The sequence below is a fragment of the Psittacula echo genome, assembly GCF_963264785.1.
Source record: "Psittacula echo genome assembly, chromosome: 5".
Classification (NCBI taxonomy): Eukaryota; Metazoa; Chordata; class Aves; order Psittaciformes; family Psittacidae; genus Psittacula; species Psittacula echo.
The window spans coordinates 21,897,947-21,916,638 of record NC_137739.1 but is presented as its reverse complement, the minus strand read 5'-3'; the positions used below and the strand labels follow the sequence as shown (position 1 = coordinate 21,916,638).

Here is an 18,692-nt window from a genome sequence, read left to right as displayed (position 1 = left end):
AAAAACACAGTGCTGCAACAGCTACTAAGAAGGAGAAAAACTGACTGCTACTGCTGAACCCAGGACAATTATATATGTGATAGTCCTTCACTGAATGGTGTCAGCATTCTTGCTGCCTGGAAAGGAATAAACTTAAGCTGTAGGTTTGCATGGAGAGTTATAAATGCTTAACAACCCTTACGCTGCAAGGTGGAGCTGGGATCTCAGAAATGCTATCGTATTGTGATGCCATCTAGTGACAGGGCGTTTAAATCCCAGACTGGTTTGGGTTGGAGGGGACCTTAAAGCTCATCCAGTTCCAACCCCCTGCCATGGGCAGGGACACCTTCCACTACAGCAGGTTGCTTCAAGCCCTCTCCCACCTGGCCTTGAACACCGCCAGGGATGGAGCAGCCACAGCTTCTCTGGGCAACCTGTGCCAGGGCCTCACCACCCTCACAGGGAAGAACTTCTGCCTAAGAAATCATCTCAGTCTCTCCTCTGCCAGATTAAAGCCTTTTCCCCATTTGTCCTGTCCCTACAGGCCCTTGCCCAAAGTCCTCCTCCAGGTTTCTTGTAGGCTGCCTTCAGATATGGGAAGGCATCCTCCCTCTCTCCAGATATCGGAAGTTCTCTGCTCCCCTCCATCTGTAGATCCAATATTGACAGACCATAGTGATTATACAGTACAAAATTGTCTGTTATTTTTTCCCCTTAGGAAGATATATGGCTCAGCTTGCTAGGCCCTGCTCAGGTAGCCATGTCTTACTTTTCTTCCTACAATAATCCAAACTACTTTGTTACTGCTCCAAGTTGTTACCAGAAGCTTTTACTGTATTCTCCCATTAGTTATAACCCAAGTTAAAAAAGTACCGTTATACAAACACTGGCAATTCTGTATTTGAAATTCCCAACCTACTACAGAAATAAGCTCTCAAAACTCAATAGGTGATATTGACAGCATAGTATCAATAAATATTAAACATCAGGACAAAAGTTAAATCTAATACATGCACCCTCAAAACCTTCAAAGCAGTTTTGTGTTGGGTTTTTTTTGTTTGTTTTTTTTTTTTTTTTTGTTTTGTTTGTTTTTGTTTTTGTTTTAATTCTAGAGGAAGCAAATTTAACAGCACTGCCATGCATACAACAAAATGTGACACAGGCATCACCCTATGTGAAGCTGAGGAAGTTGATAGTAATTCAGATGATTAAGTTTTAAAGGACAACAATAATTGGATGCTGCTTACAGTATCACAGTATCACAGTATGTTAGAGATTGGAAGGGACCTCAAAAGATCATCTAGTCCAATCCCCCTGCCAGAGCAGGAACACCTAGATAAGATTACACAGGAATGTGTCCAGGCGGGTTTTGAATGTCTCCAGAGAAGGAGACTCCACAACCTTCCTGGGCAGCCTGTTCCAGTGTTCTGTCACCCTCACTGAGAAGAAGTTTCTTCTCAAGTTTAAGTGGAACCTCTTGTGTTCCAGTTTGTACCCATTACCCCTTGTCTTATCATTGTTAGCCATTGAGAAGAGCCTGGCTCCATCCTCATGACACTCCCCCTTTATATATTTATATACACTAATAAGGTCCCCCCGCAGTCTCCTCTTCTCCAAACTATAGAGACCCAGCTCCCTCAGCCTTTCCTCATAAGGGAGATGCTCCACTCCCTTAATCATCTTTGTCGCCCTGCGCTGGACTCTCTCCAGCAGGTCCCTGTCCTTCTTGAACTGAGGGGCCCAGAACTGGACACAATATTCCAGGTGCAGTCTCACCAGGGCCGAGTAGAGGGGAAGGAGGACCTCTCTTGACCTACTGACCACCCCCCTTCTAATACACCCCAGGATGCCATTGGCCTTCTTGGCCACAAGGGCACAGTGTTGGCTCATGGTCATCCTGCTGTCCACTAGGACCCCCAGGTCCCTCTCCCCTACACTACTCTCTAACAGGTCGTTCCCCAACCTATACTGGAACCTGGAGTTGTTCCTGCCCAGATGCAGGACTCTACACTTTCCCTTGTTATATTTCATCAAGTTTCTCCCTGCCCAACTCTCCAGCCTGTCCAGGTCCCGCTGGATGGCAGCACAGCCTTCTGGCGTGTCAGCCACTCCTCCCAGCTTAGTGTCATCAGCAAACTTGCTGACAGTACACTCAATTCCCTCATCTAAATCATTGATGAATATATTAAATAATACTGGTCCCAATACTGACCCCTGAGGCACTCCACTAGATACAGGCCTCCAACTGGACTCCGCCCCATAGACTACAACTCTCTGGCTTCTGTCCTTCAGCCAGTTTGCAGTCCACCTCACTGCCTGATCATCCAGGCCACACTTCCTCAGTTTAGCTATGAGGATGCTGTGGGAGACTGTGTCAAATGCTTTGCTGAAGTCAAGGTAGACCACATCCACCGCTCTGCCATCATCCATCCACAATGTTATTTCCTCATAAAAGGCTAGGAGGTTGGTCAAGCATGACTTCCCCTTGGTAAAGCCATGTTGACTGCCCCTCATAACCCTCTTATCCTTGACATGCCTTAAGATAGCATCAAGGATAAGGTGTTCCATCACTTTCCCAGGGATGGAGGTGAGGCTGACCGGTCTACAGTTACCCGGGTCCTCCTTCTTGCCTTTTTTGAAGACTGGAGTGACATTTGCTTTCCTCCAGTCCTCAGGCACCTCTCCCGTTTCCCAAGACTTGGTAAAGATGATGGAGAGTGGTCTAGCAATGACTTCCACCAGTTCCCTCAGCACCCGCGGGTGCATCCCATCTGGACCCATGGATTTATGGATGTCCAGATTGCTCAACTGGTCCCTAACCCATTCCTCATGGACTAAGGCAAACTGCTCCAGTGACCTGACTTCATCTGAGGTCTCAGGAGTACAGGGTTCTTCAGGACTGCCTCCGGCAGAGTAGACTGACACAAAGAAGGCATTCAATAACTCTGCCATCTCTGTATCTTCTGTCACCAGGGCACCCATCCTGTTCACCAGTGGGCCAACCTTGCCTCTGGTGTTAGTTTTATCAGCTATGTATTTGAAAAAGCTCTTTCTGCTGTCCTTGACCCCTCTGGCCAGATTTAATTCTAAGGAGGCCTTAGCCATCCTAGCTGCCTTCCTACATCCTCTAGCAGCAGCCTTATATTCCTCCCGAGTGGCCAGCCCCTCCTTCCATGACCTATAAACTCTGCTCTTCCACTTGAGCATACCCAGCAGTTCCTTATTCAGCCACGCAGGTCTCCTGGCCCTCTTCCTTGACTTCCTACGTGTCGGGATGCTCAGCTCTTGAGCTTGGAATAAGCAATTCTTGAATGTCAACCAACTATCTTGGGCCCCTTTACCTTCAAGCAGCCTTGCCCATGGGACTTCCCCTAGCAATTGCTTGAAAAGGCCAAAGTTTGCCCTGCTGAAGTCCAGGGTTGCAATTCTACTTGCTATTGTACTGGTCCTACCACACAAGATCCTGAATTCCACCATCTCGTGGTCACTGCAACCAAGGCAGCCCTCAACCTTTACTGCTTCGACCAGACCCTCTTTGTTAGTGAGGATGAGATCCAGCAGCGCTCCTCTCCTGGTTGGCTGATCCACCATTTGCATGAGGAAGTTATCACCCATACACTGGAGGAACCTCCTGGACTGTGGCTGGGTTGCTGAGTAGTCCTTCCAGCAAACATCAGGGAAATTAAAATCCCCCACGACGACCAGGGCCTGTGACTGTGAGGCCGCTCTCAGCTGCTTGTAGAAGGCCTCATCAACTTCCTCACCCTGATCTGGTGGCCTGTAACAGACACCCACAACAGTATCGCCCCTGCCAGCCTGCCCCTTAATTCTCACCCACAGACTCTCAACTCGCTCGTCCCCTGTTCCTGGACAGAGCTCAGTACATTGCAGCTGCTCTCGCACATAAAGAGCAACCCCACCACCCCGCCTGGCTGGCCTGTCTTTCCTGAAAAGGACATAGCCCTCCATGAGTATATTCCAGTCATGTGAGCTGTCCCACCATGTCTCTGTAATTGCCACCAGATCATAATCTCCTGACTTAACACAGGTCTCCAACTCCTCCTGCTTATTTCCCATGCTGCACGCATTGGTGTACAGGCATTTCAAGGAGGGAGCTGAGCTCACCAATTCCACCCTAGGATTATAGGAGGCCTCCCAGTCTTCATCAATCCTAGAGTGCTGCCCCACTGGGGCAAGCCCAGTTACAACCCCATCCCCCTTCGAATCTAGTTTAAAGCTCTCCAAATGAGCCCTGCTAATTCATGCCCCAGCATCCTTTTGCCTCTGTGAGTTAAACCTTTCCCACGTGCCATCATCCAGACTGGAGCCTTATAAAACCAGCCGTTATCAAAGAACCCAAAGCCCTGCCTAAAGCACCAGTCTCGTAGCCAATTGTTTACGGACTGAATTTTCCCATTCAGTCCCACATCATCACTGGAAGATGGAAGAACTGAGGAGAAGATCACTTGAGCCCCAGACTCTTTCACCATCCGCCCCAAGGCCCTGTAGTCTTTCTTCATCCCCCTCAGACTGCGGGAAGCAGCTTCCCCCCCACCTGTCTGGAAGACCAGCAGCAGGTAGTAGTCTGTCGGGTGCACCAGGCTGGGGAGCGCCTTGGTGATATCCCTGATCCGGGCTCCAGGCAGACTACACACTTCCCTATGATGAGGGTCAACTCTGCATATCGGGCCCTCTGTTCCTCTCAGAAGGGAATCGCCTACGACAATGACCTTTCTTTCTTTCTTGTCAGAGGCAGTCTTGAGGTGCGAAGTCGACCGCTTTTTCCTATGTGACCTTGTAGGCCGGCCTTGCATCACATCCTCACTTACCTCTCCATCAAGATCCAGGGCCTCAAACCTATTACGGAGGGGCACCTGGGGAAGCAGGGCAGGAAGGGAGGAACGTTGCCCACAGTTCCGAACTGGAACTTGCTTCCAGCCCTCATCGTCTTTTTGGTCCCCTACCTCTGCGCGACAGCTACAGGGCAGGGGCTGTCTCGGGTCATCCCCCTCTGTCTGAGAGGACAGGGCGTCCATCCCCTTGTGGGGGGTATCTCCCTGGAACCGTTCCTGCTGACATGCTAGGGAGTTACTCCACCAGTCGATCTCCCTTTCACAGTCCCTGATGGTCCTCAGCGTCTCGACCTCCTCCTTAAGTTCTGCCACCAAGCTAAGCAGATCTTCTACCTGCTCACACCTCACACAGGTGGAATGCTGGCCTCCCTCCCTCGGCAGCAGCAGGCTCTGGCACTCCCTGCAGCCAGAGACCTGAACAGCCACGGTTTGGGGCAGGGTCTCTGTCTGAGTTGCTACAGTCTCCTTACTGCAGGCTCTCCTTCTGGAGGCGACCATATTGGTCAGCAGTCTGGGACACCAGCAACAGAGCCCACAACACGACCTGCTTGTTCCTCCCTGCGCCAAAGGCTCTTTCAAGGCAAAGGGCAGGGGTGCGGTCGCCGTTACCGCGGGAACGCCCCCTGCCACGTCAGCCGCTCTCTCGCAAGGGCTGCTGGGGCTTCGGGGATCGGGAGATGTCGGGAATCGCGATGTCTCTGCGCTGTCCCCTCTGATTTTCCTAATCTCTTCTGACCCTCGTGGTCTCTGCAGCGTGCCGGCTCCGGCTCTAGCTGGGCTAGCTCTGATCAGCTGACTGACAACAGTACTGGTTACATATTGCTTATATTAGGATGAAGCTAGCAGAATAGGTAAAGTGTTTTTTATGCTTCTCCAAAAATAATTTATTTGTAAGAAATACAAACCTGAACGGAATTAACACTTCCTTTTCCAGCCTGATACAGGCCCCTTCATACATATAGTACATACTTACTTGGTCTGCACTCCACAGAGGTAGAACAGAAAGATATCTGTATGGACAGCAGACAAGTCTGAAGAAGCACCATCTGTCATCTTTACAACAAACAAGATGTGAGTTTAGCCTGGTGATTGCCTTTTGCTTGAAAAAAACTCAACTAATTGCTTCCTACTATGAGTTTGACAATCTGGCTGACAATGAGCTCTCACATGGGCAACTAGGCTATATGCAGGGTAGAGTATTCTCAGCAGGAGTAGCAGTCTGCATCAGAGACATAAAAGTGCTTATTCTGTGCTCCAATGTCAGACAGTACAGAAAGTCCTTTGAACAGTATTAGCTGTAACAGAAATCACTTAAAAGAGGCATTTGAATGCATAAAGCTTTTATTACTCACAAGAATGCCCTTCTGCTTCAATTTTCCCCAATTGAAAGTGCTGATCATTGGTCTTAAATGGGCAATTTCTTCCACTAATCTAGGATTTATCAGTGATAAAAAGACAGCATACTGTGCCACACAAGGCTACAGTGATTTCAAGTCCAGATTACCTTGCAATATTTAAGTAGCCTTGACACTAACAGCAAACTGACAGTGCAATTTCCAAGGCTACATAAGAAAAAGATACAAGTACAGGGCCTTAAAAAAGCTGAGAAAAAAAACTATCCAGTTACTCCAGTAAAGTCAAGGGCAGCCTGAAGTAATGCACTGCCAGAGACTGATGGGGTCCAACAGTCCTAGAAACCCACCGCTCAAGTTTTCCCTTCTTCTGAATTTGAGTTCTCTCAAATCAAGCATTGTGCCTTGATGAACTGTTATGAAATTGGGCTGTGTATTTTCTATAAAGGCAACTGGCATTGATTTCCTCCCCCATTTCAGTATTAAAAGTCTTCTTAATCCATAGGAGTTCAATGTTCAAATGTTCTAACACAGCAATGTGTTGCCAGTGACTGCATTATTGTTACAGCCATCATTCCTTCTCTGTTATTAACAGCACCTTCATGTATTAAAATTCTTACCCCCAAACTTGCAGTAAAACAGTTACAAGGTCTGCAGATAGTACTGGTAACTAGTTAGGTGTACAAGAACTCTCTCTTAGAAGGCAACTCTATGCATCCTTCTACATCCAGCTCTTAAACAAGCCAAGCTACAACATATATTTGTTTTCTAGACTTGGGGAGACCCTTTTTCTCCTGCCAAAATGATCCTTCCAAGCATCACTGCAACAAAACCAACACACATTTACCAGCTTTTTCACCATGAAGATCACTGCATTTAGCAGCTCCTACAAAGAAAAAAAAAAAACCCAAACAAACCAACCCAGCTGACACAGTTATCTACTTACAGTAAAAACTAAGCGTATATTTTTGTGTAAAAATGACCAAAAAAAAAAAATAAATCTAGTCTTTTAGCTTGAATGAAACTACCAAGCTTGTTACAAGATACATGATTAATATTATGATATCTCTTTATTTCTGTGTCCTTTACACATTCCTGAACCAGATCTTGGAATTATACTCATTCTAGAGCTCCTTTTGAATCTGGTAACTTGGAAAGATAACCATGTAATAAGAAAAGAAATAGCTGAAAGTTAGCAATATTTTTTTACTTGTCTTAAACCCAAGAATTTATTTCTTAATTTTTTTTACAAACATTAGTTCATACAAACAACAGAGAACAGTTTTCTATCCACACTAAAGAAATCAACGTGGCCGTACCCATGGCTGCAGTCCCTCCAGGGGTATACCCATTCTGTCATGGGCTTATCCATGGCCATACACTTTGAGGTACTCTAGTGTGACCTCATGCATAGCCACAGATACTTGGAGGTATACCTCCTCCAGCGTGGGCTTATCCTTGGGCCACAATCCCTTCAGAGGTATACCTGCTCTGGCACAACCATGGCCACAGATACTTGTAGATGTACCTGCGCTTGCATGGACTTATCCATGGCCACAGATGCTTCAGGGCATCCTGCTCCCATGTGGACTTATCCACAGGTGACAGTCCCTTTGGCTGAAGTTCACAGTGGAGTTCCAGCCTGCCCAGTAGAGCAGCACAGACACAGAAGCCATGCCTGGCCATTGCCAGCCCAGACACATGGCCATTGCTGTTATCAGATCGTTCCCAGGCGCAGCACAGGAAGATAAGCACTACCGCAAGCATGGAAAGCAAAAAGCAGCCACTAACAAGCACTAGGCTGTAATGTACAGTAAAGCAAGCAAATCCTATGGCAAGCACAGAAGCCTGCCAATGAACAGCTAAACAGCAATAATAGCTACAACTTCCATCTAGCACATTCCAGACAAATCCGTCATTATCTCAAACCCTTCAAGACCTACAATGGGCACTAAAAAGAACTGCCATGGTTTAACCACAGCAAGCAGCTAAGCCCCATATAGCCACTCACTCACTCCCCCTACCGTGGGATGGAGAACTGTAAGGGTAAAAATGAGAAAACTCATGGTTTGAGATAAAGGCAGTTTAATAGGTAAAGCAAAAGCCACATGCTCAAAACAGAAAACCAAGGAATGCATTCATCAATTCTCATGGGAAGGCAGGTGATCAGCAATCTCCAGGACAGCAGGGATCCATCATGCATAACGGTTACTTGGGAAGACAAAGGCCATCATACCAAACATGTACACCTTCCTTCTTCCCCCAGCTATATATACTGAGCATAACATCTTATGGCATGGGACATCCCTTGGGTCAGTCACGGTCAGTTGTCCCAGCAGTGTTCCCTCCCAGCTCCTTGTGCCTGCTTACTGGTGGGGTGAGGAACAGAAAAGGCCTTGATTCTGTGCAAGCACTGCCCAGCATAACAGAAAGATCCCTGAATTATCAACACTTTTTTCAGCACAAATACAAAACATCACCCCATACCAGCTACTATGAAGAAAAGTAACTATCTCAACCAAAATCAGCACTACTCAGTATCTTCACAAAGCAAGTTTGGTTTCAGTCTCAAAATAACACTCAGTTGGTCATGCACCATATTATCAGGCGCTGTAAACTAAACTAACTTCTGAACTATACCAATTTATACCAATTTTCACAAGCTTTATATTAGATTATAACAACCTTCCCACACACCAGTTTATAAGGTCCCCCAGTTAACCTCTTGAAAAGCAAAAAACAGTAAAACCTCCTTTGGGGGTGTTACTGACTGTAGGTATGACCATCACAACCAACCATATCAACCAACTTCTTTCCTACATGGATCACACAACTGTTTTACTCTTCTAAGTCACAGGAAGCTTATTCCAGGAGGAACTCTGTTCCTTCCAGCTTTGGGATATTTCAAGAGTCTCAATACATGAACTTTTCTTCAATTCCAAGTTAATTTTGAATAGAAGGGAAAAAGAAAGTTCCAGGTAAAAGAGTCCTCTCAAAACCCAGGACATTCCAATACCTCATTTCATTTACTTTAAATACAGTCCACCTGCATGTTCCTTTAGTACAGTAAGCATTATTGTCCAGCCACTCCTTCTCCTTCAGAACAGTATAAGTGCCCTTCACAAAAGTGTTTTTGTTAGTTTAACAATGTGGATAAACTCTCTTTGCCTCCAAAAAGTCTTTATCTTTCCCTTGGTTTCTGTGTTAGCTTTAAAACACTCCTGGTAGGAGCCGGTAAGGGACCGCTGCAGTGTAGCGCTTCCAGTCCTTCCCGTATTTGCTGAGACAACGGTGTTCATCCCTAATGCACCGGTGGGTTAGCAGAACAGTCATATAAACTATGTAGAAGTAAGGCAAGATGTGCTCAAAGCCACAAGCCAGGCAGTAGGCCAAGGAACCCATTAGGTCACCTGTGTAGTTAAAATGACGTGCCCACCCCCAGAATCCCGAGGTCATCAGCTTGCTGTAGTACTTGGTGCCTTCTACAGACATGTAGGAGCACTCTATGTACTCTGGTTTCTTCCCCCATATCTTGCAGTTGCCGTTGGTACGACGGAAAAGGTCCTTCTGGTGGTTGGTCATTCTGAAGATGTAATAGCCAATGAAGCCCAGTATCAAGATCCCTATGGCATTGGCTGTGCCCAGCTGGACAGGGTGGTAAACCAAATACAAGCCCTGGAGGGAATGAAAATAAACAATTAGTGATTTACCTTAAATATATGCTCCCATATATGAATTTGTGTTAAAAAACGAACCAACACCCACCAAAAAAACCCTCAACATGCTGGAGTGCAAAAAGGAATTAAAAGGATTTAGAAAAACATAGATACAAGACAGTGATAGAAGAAGACACTGAAGGAGGGGGGGAGAGGAAAAGACATCAAGTCTATGCAAGCACAGTAAGCCTTCCTACAAGTGCATCATTACAAAGGATGTTGTAATGGTTACATTCAAACGTTCAAACTGTCTAGAAACAGTTGAAGATACAAATCAAACTGTCAAGGAGAATGTTTCTGGAAAGTTTCTTTCCTTTTAGCCCCAACACATATTGTATCACATTTTTACCTGCAAAGTGTAGAGGTAAGGCAACCAAACACAGTCTCCCCAGCCCAAATACCATCCAAAATGATCATGGCAGATATCAATGGTTTTCAAATACCAGGCTTCATTCCAGAAGAAGTCCAAAACATAAATACCCTGAAACAGACCAACAACATTATTCACATTAATAATAGAGCACAGTCACCAATTACCCTGTTTAACAGCATCAGCCTCATCTTTCTGTGCTGTCTTGTGATAAGAGCATAAAACTGACTTGTTTTTTTATGTTAACACCTCAAAAATAGGGTAGTAAGAGGAACACATCACACAAATATACTTCATCCAGACGGATAAAGCAATAATAAGTCATGCAAAGCAATATTAACCAAGATGACTAAGGAATTCAGTAAGAAGTTCTTCACTGTGAGGATGGTGAGGCACTGGAACAGGTTGCCCAAAGAAGTGGTAAGTACTCCATCCCTGGCAGTGTTCAAGGACAGGTTGGACACAGCCTTGGGTGACATGGTCTAGTGCGAGGCATCCCTGCCCGTGATGGAGGAGTTGGAACTAGATGATCTTAAGGTCCTTTCCAACCCTAACTGTTCTATGAGTCTATGATTAAGACAAGTGGAAACAGGCATAGCGTGATCTTGAATCCAAAGAGAGCAATCGCAAATTCTATGGCTTTAGTTTGAGCTAAATTGGACAGGTTTTTTTATTGGGGGCAGCACTGCACCTAAGTTGGTTGTTTTGTTGTGGTTTGGTTTTTTTTTTTCGTGTGTGCGTGTGTGTGTGTGTGTATATATGTGTGTGAGCATTTCTTAAGTTCACGCTGAAATCTGCTGGTGCAGGTATGACCATGCCACTAGTGGCACTGCATGAATACAACAAAGTGTTTACATTGGCACTCTAAATGAACGCAAGTGTCCAAAAAAAACTCAAGTTCCATTGCATGTTCTCTGAAAGAGGTTGTTCAAGCCAGGAAGAAAATTCAATTTCAACATGAAAATTTTTTTCTACTTAAATAAAAATAGTTTATTTCCAAATGGAGTTCTTACTTTGCTTCTCTGAATTTACCTGAAGGACGTTGACAAGGATCATGGAGTTAGTTACTTGGCCATACAGCTCCTGTTGTTTAGCAGCATAGGAAAGGTTAATTAGAGTCCAGGCTACAATACCAGGGCGCCCATTGAAGAAGAGCTTGAAATCAAACCACTTTCCTATTCGAGGGTTAAATTCAATCCCCATCATGTAGTCGTAAAAGAAGTTGCCAGTGAATTTGCTAGAAAGCATAAAAAATTGGAAATACATGCAGTTACACACAAATACTATTCTAACTACACATTTCAGATTCACTTGATGTAATGATAATAAAACTGTAAAACCATATAGTGCTGTGCAAGACAACACAAACTGACTCAACCAAAGCATTCCATTAACAGAGACAAATTTTAGCTTCAGAGGTACCCTAGTTTTTTTCTTGGCAACATTTTTGAACAGTTTAACTACAACCTTCCCTAGTTGTCACAAATAGGATGGATTTATCTGTGACACTGAGGCTACCAGTCACATGATATGTAGCATGAAACAGGGGAAGGTGCTAACGAAGCAAAACACCAGTCATATATTGGTCTATCTGTGCCAGTAAAATATATTCTATCATTATTCTGTGCAGCATTCAATTTATATGTCCTATTGTTACAAATCACTTACCAGTCTTTCGGATTGGTAGGGAAAAAGTAGCCTTTAATCATTGCAAATATAGAAACTGCATATCCCAGGATATTGGCACACCACATGAGAGGAATCCAGTTGTCAAAAATGATGGTAGGGGAGAAGTAGTGGAAGTAATAGGCATTTGCAAGCCAAAGCACGTGGGTAAAGATCCAAGCCTGAAGTCCATTTATTTCATACTTATTCACTATACCTAAAATATGAAGAAAATACATGTGTTTAGTGGCATTGCATTAATACAGCTTTTTATTTTAGACATATGCATACAATAGATAGAAGCTTAACCAAGTACTATGACCTTACTCTCCTCAGCCTCCCAATTAAGTATCTTGACATACTTACCTGAAAGTTTCATTAGACCCCACTGTAACCATCAGGCTCTGCTAGGCTGAGTTTTTTCTCTTCAAGCAGTCAAGTTACTGTCTCCCTTAAAATTGCCTAAGGTATGAAGTTACCCTTTCACATGCTAAGTTCACATCACACATTTTGTTCAAGTCCTGTGGGTTAACTTCATTGTCAAATACCAGCAGTAGTCCACTGCTGATTCCAAGTGCCAAAACTACCAGTCTGTATTCTTCCATTGCTGGTGCAGTGCCTGCCACATCATTACTTTTACTAACAGCAAGAGATGGAAATTCTGTAACTTATCCTAAAAGATGACATAGATTGCTTTTTATTTTCCTTTGTAGTGAACACGAGGAAGGTGAAAGCATTTATAGAATCATAGAATAGTTAGGGTTGGAAAGGACCTTAAGATCATCTAGTTCCAACACCCCTGCCATGGGCAGGGACACCTCACACTAAACCGTGTCACCCAAGGCCTCATCCAACCTGGCCTTGAACACCGCCAAGGATGGAGCATTCACAACCTTCCCAGGCAACCCATTACAGTGCCTCACCACCCTTACAGTAAAGAATTTCTTCCTTTTATCCAATCTAAACTTTCCCTGTTTAAGTTTTAAGCCATTGCCCCTTGTTCTGTCACTACAGTCCCTGATGAAGAGTCCATCCCCAGCATCCTTGTAGGTCCCCTTCAGATACTGGAAGGCTGCTATGAGGTCCATGTTTCCTTCAGCTCCACATGGGTTATAAAGAGTAAGTACAGAAATACTATAGTTTTAAAAGATTGTAAGGTTGGCAGGTATTTTAAGGAAGAACTTACCAGCAGGGGTGACAGCACCTTCTTGTACACCTCCTACATATCCAGGAAGAAATTTATGGCAGAAGTCAGGAAGGCCTATATACAAAACCACCTAGAAGAAGAAGAATGTACTAACAGCAAAACAAGACAAGACAAAATCCCCCAAACCATTGTCCTTTTCATGCACATACCAAATATAACACATGGCAGCTTCAAATAAGGATTGGATAAGAAATACAGCACAATTTAGCTGTTTAGTTATTAAACAGCTCTAAAGATGTACTTCATGTATGGCTGGCATTCCTTTTCGGTGGGGAGGCAGGACATTTGGTAACTAGATTCCTTATCCTTTTACTTTGAAGTTTACCTGTATTACAAGTAAGTTGTTCTCAAATTCGGGGGGGGGGGGGGAGGAAGAGTGATATGGTTAAGTCTGAAGATATTTTACAAATATATGTAATGTCAGTGTTCTTTTACAGCCTGTCTATAGAAAATATCACCCCTTCTGCAGTGTTAGTTTACGATTATTTATTGTGTATTCATTTAAGACAAATGGGTATTGGTCATATATAGTTGCTTTTTCTTAAAAACCACATCAAGGAATATATCACACCAGGAGTATTTGTGCATATTCCCTACATACTTATTTTTTGAATGCATAAGTGGCATTTGGATTCCAAAAAGCCACGGCATACAAGACACAGAAAAAGTAAATGCCACTGCGACATTCCATTATCCTTCATGTAAAAGGATTCATCAAGCAGCTGTTTGAAGAAACAGCCACTACATTTAGATTTTAACTCAATAACGTACCTGGAAAGTGACCCAAAGGGCATAGATGCCAGCAGCCCTATAGGTCAGCATAGGAGTCTTGTTCCAGATGTCAGACAGATGTTTATTGCCCGTTAGCAAGTCGATGAGTGGATTCATCAGAGAGCATTGGTACTGGTCACAGGACATTATGAAGTAATATACGATAAGTGGTGCAAACATAAGCAGGAAAAGGACGCTTGCCAAGGAAAACCAGTCTACTTCCCTGTAATCCAAAATAGAGCAATTTTTACCCCCTCAGTTTTCAGTTAGACTAGGAGTTTGATGAAGTCAGGCAATATTTTCAGTGGACCTCCTTGACTAACTGGATGAAAACTGAAAATGTTTTCAGGGCACTTATATTTCTTTGGGTCAAATAGGGTGTTACATACCTTACCACAGTCTGTTACAAAACTATGCTAGTTGATCAGAGCAACAGAATAGATAATATCTTCTTCCCCAAAAGCAGATTATTATTACAACCTTCAATCAAATCACATACGATTGTCTATGATATGGCAATCATAGGTACAACTGGTATTCCGTTGGGAGTGGTAACAGATTCATAAGAATATTGTGCAAAGCTTCGAAACACAGAACAGACACACCTTGGGCAGCCATGAGTTGTACTTGCTCTACCACACACTGTAGTGGCAACCCATATAAACACCCATGGCTGTTTCCAGCTGCAACACAGTACTAACACTTGCACAACTCCTTGAGAACAGGGATACAAGTCATAAGTCTTGCTGCAGCATGAGAAGTCAGCTGGCAATATTGACAGATTCAAACAGATGGATGCCTGTTCTTGAAATCTCAGGAAATATTGAGATTAAAGTTCCGGCCTTGAAGGAACTACAAGTTTGACTAATTTTTATGATCTGCTTTTTGCAAGGACGACTGTGTTTTAACCCAGGCCATCTGGCAAGCTGTTGTCCTAAAAATCTTCAAGGACTCTTCTTTGGCATTTGTTACTACAGCTCATTATCCATGAGCTTTCAAGAGGAGGGCAATGCAACAATCTGTTATTAATAGAGTTAAGTTTAAAAGGAATGTAGCATCTATAGGAGTGTGAACCAATTTGAAATACAATGACTAATTAGAGTCATCAGCTTCTCTCACCATGCTCTTCCCCACTGGACTTGAGATGTTTGGGTATTATTTTGGGTACTTTTGTGTTTTCTTTCTTCAGAAGGTTTTTTCTCCTGCTGGGCTCCCATGATGTCCTGTATGAAATAAAATATTCATGGTATTACTCCAGCTGGTTCTCAGTAATTCTTATGGCTCTACAGAAGAGAAACACAAATAGAAGTTATTAAAAAAACTATCATGTAGTCTTCTGATTACAAGAAATTTGGGAGAAGAGGATAGGAAGGAAAAAAATCCTTCCTACTTCCTTATGATCTGATATTCAGCAAAACATAATCAGAACACTGATTAACACCATTTAACGTCTTCCTAGCAGGAAATTTATTTTAAGATATATTGTATAAGGCCTGGATTATTACTTACCTTTGAGATGCAAAGGGGAAAAAAACCTGGTTTGCCACATGCTTACAAACCTCTGAAAATAACCATCCGTAACTAACTGCCTTTTTTAATTAGAGAAATTCCTACTGTTGCAACACTACCTGTACTGGACCTTGGCATATTATGTACTTTTCCCCAGACCCCTTGCTCCATACCTGTCAGCTACATCACAGAAAACAAGATAGCAGTTTATGATCCCATCTAAATCAGAAATCAGTGGCAAAGGAAAAGGACTTACTAGGCCACACCTAATTCTCTCTGTGGAACATGCATTATAGCTTTCTTTTGCTTTGCCCACATACTTCTGTTGTTAAAAATCATCATTCCATAATGTAAATATTTGGTCATCCCCTCTCCAGCAAAAAAAAAAAAGGGTCTTGTGGGACAAGACAGACTCTAAGACACAGGGAGAGTTGTAGTTTGCCATTTGGGGGGCATTTGCTAAATTGTTAGTTTTGTACCTTTTTGGGCTTTAATATTTAAACTCAAATCAGAAACCAGCAGTTATTCCACTGAAACAGAAATTATAATATAACACTGGCAGTGCCCTGAGGACACTAACAGGCCTTACTGTCCCTGCCCAGCCTGGCCCAGGGCCTGCCCTGACCCATATCAGCCCATCCCAGGGCCATCAATCCCTGCCCCAGTGATAACAAGAGTACTGGTCTCCAGCTCCACCAGAGCCCTGCCTGACCATGGGTCCTGCTGATGTCCCATGGCCTGATGTCCTGGCCCAAGTCTCACCCCCATAGTCCTGTCTGGCCATTCTGAGTCCTTGTCCAGCTCCCTAGGGAGCAGCATTTCACATTAACACAAAGTAAGGACTCAAACAGGATCATCCCAGCTGCAGGGATAACACGCCACACTCAGATTAAAACTACATGGTATGTTACTCTGCAGTGATCTCTTCCACACAACACATTTCAACAGAAGTGCTTATTTTCAGAAACAATCTAAAAATAACATTGCCAGCCTGGTTAGGCAGAAATCCTAATCAAATAATGCAAGAAGATACATGGGTGGCAAGAAGCCTATGTTACTTGCTACTACAGTTATGTACTATTTCAATTATTCCAAGTGCTACCACCCTATCCTTCAGCAGAAACATTCCAAAATACAGTCAAACTTCTGCTTCAATTTGAGTCAGAAGTCTGCATCTTCCTCAGTGTCAATACTTTCACTACAAGATTTCTAAAGCAAGCAATGAAACAACCTCTAGATGAGGTTATTGATCACGTACAAGAAACGGGAATGGCAGGAGAATAATCATATCAAGATTGCAGTGTGTGAGCTTACTCCAGTTATTTGTGTTGGTTTTGCTTTACAACAGTAGTCCAAATTCTTACAATAAGCAGTTACAATAGTAATAAGGATTTTACCAAGATAGAAAGGCTCTTACTCAGGAATTATCAGAACTGGAAATCTTTGGCTCAGATGAAACCTTTGACATCATTCAGTCCTCACTGAGAGCAAGGACAACTTACAACAGGTTGCTCAGCACCTTGCCCAGTTATATTTTTAATATTTCCAAAGATTCCACATGACTTGTCAGCCCTACTGAGAAAGAGCAGGCCTCTTTTCTAAGAGGCTCAGAAAAGAAATTCTAGGTTGAGAATTTCCACAGTGTTTAGGCTTGTAGTAGCCAAATAGCCCAGCTACTCTGCTGAGCTCAGCATACTCTATGTGAGAGCTGTGCTCAGTGAGCTGAGCACTCACAAAAAGCCTGCCTGCAGCCAGCAGCACATGAGATTTGGTGCTACACCATTCTGTGTAATCATACACAGAGCGTATCATTAATCCTATCAGACAACACAGAGACAGGATAATCACCAGATTACTCGTACTGGGAACTAGCTACATGAGAAGTGCTGGCATTCCTTCCCACAGCCTGCAGTTCTTCATAAACTGCTCCAGTATGGGTCTCTCACACGGGGTGCAGTCCTTCAGGAACAGACTCCTCCAGCGCAGGTTCCCTGCATGGTCACCAGTCCTGCCAGCAAACCTGCTCTGGCATGGGCTTCTCTCTCCATGGGGCCACAGGTTCTGCCAGGAGCTTGCTTCAGTGTACACAGCAGTTCTCATGGGGTCACAGCCTCCTTCAGGCATCCCCTTGCTGGTCCCTGGTGTCTTCCCCAGGCTGTAGGTAGATATCTGCTCCACTGTTGGCCCCCGTGGGGGCCTAGCTCACCATGGTCTGCAGGGGAATCTCTGTTCTGGCGCTTGGAGCACCTCCTCCCACCTCCTATACTGACCTTACGGTCTGCCAGGTTGTTTCTCTCACGCATTCTCACTCCTCTCTCCAGCTGAAATTGCACAGTTTGGCTTTCCCCTCCCCCCGTTCTTGAATATGTTATCCCAGAGGTGCTACCACTGTCACTGATGGGCTCAGTCTTGGTCAGTCCATCCTGGAGCTGGCTAGCATGCAAACCCAATAATTTTAACCAGCTTCTTCGCAAGAGCGTGAAACAAAATTCACAATTCATATATCACCTGCACAGAGAGCTCACACTCTTCCTCGGAGTCCAGACTTCAGGGCTTAACAATGAAGTACTGCATTACTGCTCACATTGTGTTAAACTAGTAATCACATCAACCACACAACTCACTTGGAAGCTCTCCCCATTTGGTGCCTAAGCTGCAGATCTAACATACAATTCACAAAGTAAATGTCACATGAAGCCCTTGCAAACAATACACATGCTTGATGCTTTTAACCAGCATGCTCTAAAATCACTGGAGGAAACCTTGATGAGGAAGCATGGTAAACCCCCACATTTTGTCCTACAAAACCAAGGCAGACTCCTGTTCAAGAATGTGTATTTTCAAGAAAAGTCCCTAGCCAACATGTGATATGCTACATAGCCCCGTGCTTTACACAGGAGAGGATCAGAGCAGCAGGCTGCTCGGGGCAGGGAGGCTCAGCATGCCCATGTAGGCAGGTAAGGCAGCACCTTTCACACACCAGGCCCTTCACGAGACACGGGCACTATTACTAGGAAAGGGTTGCACGTTAAAAACACCCTCCGGAGCCAGGGAGCACTTACTGAGCTCCGTACCTGCCCTCACCAAGAACCCGCAGTTACGCATCCACGGGCGGGCTCACCAGCCCGGCAGACAGTCCCCACTTCCCGAAAACAGTGCGGGAGCAACTTACTTACCGGTGCAGCTCAGCACAGCCCGGCCGGTACCACGTTTCCTATTACACCAACAGGCTCAGCTCAGCGTATATCACCTGAGCCGCTACCCACGGCC

General features: G+C 44.4%; 1 protein-coding gene across 1 annotated transcript; it reads right to left on the bottom strand.

Moving 5' to 3' along the window:
• Positions 1-8,217: 8,217 nt before the first annotated feature.
• Positions 8,218-18,689, bottom strand: DHCR7 (7-dehydrocholesterol reductase). Its single transcript, XM_080618838.1, has 8 exons — positions 18,599-18,689; positions 15,033-15,136; positions 13,914-14,136; positions 13,122-13,212; positions 11,939-12,152; positions 11,303-11,507; positions 10,250-10,381; positions 8,218-9,859 (listed from the first exon to the last, which is right to left on the bottom strand). The coding sequence occupies exons 2-8, from the start codon at positions 15,128-15,130 to the stop codon at positions 9,395-9,397; spliced, it is 1,428 nt and encodes a 475-aa protein (XP_080474964.1). The 5' UTR covers positions 15,131-15,136; positions 18,599-18,689; the 3' UTR covers positions 8,218-9,394.
• Between the last annotated feature and the right edge of the window lie 3 nt (positions 18,690-18,692).

Coding starts and splice junctions, on each gene's coding strand:
- DHCR7 (XM_080618838.1), bottom strand. CDS start 15,130: ATGGGAGCCCAGCAGGAGAAAAAACCTTCTGAAGAAAGAAAACACAAA. Junction 12,153..13,121: donor AGGTGCTGTCACCCCTGCTG/GTAAGTTCTTCC, acceptor TTCATATTTTAG/GTATAGTGAATAAGTATGAA. Junction 9,860..10,249: donor CTTACCTCTACACTTTGCAG/GTAAAAATGTGA, acceptor CATTCCCTCCAG/GGCTTGTATTTGGTTTACCA.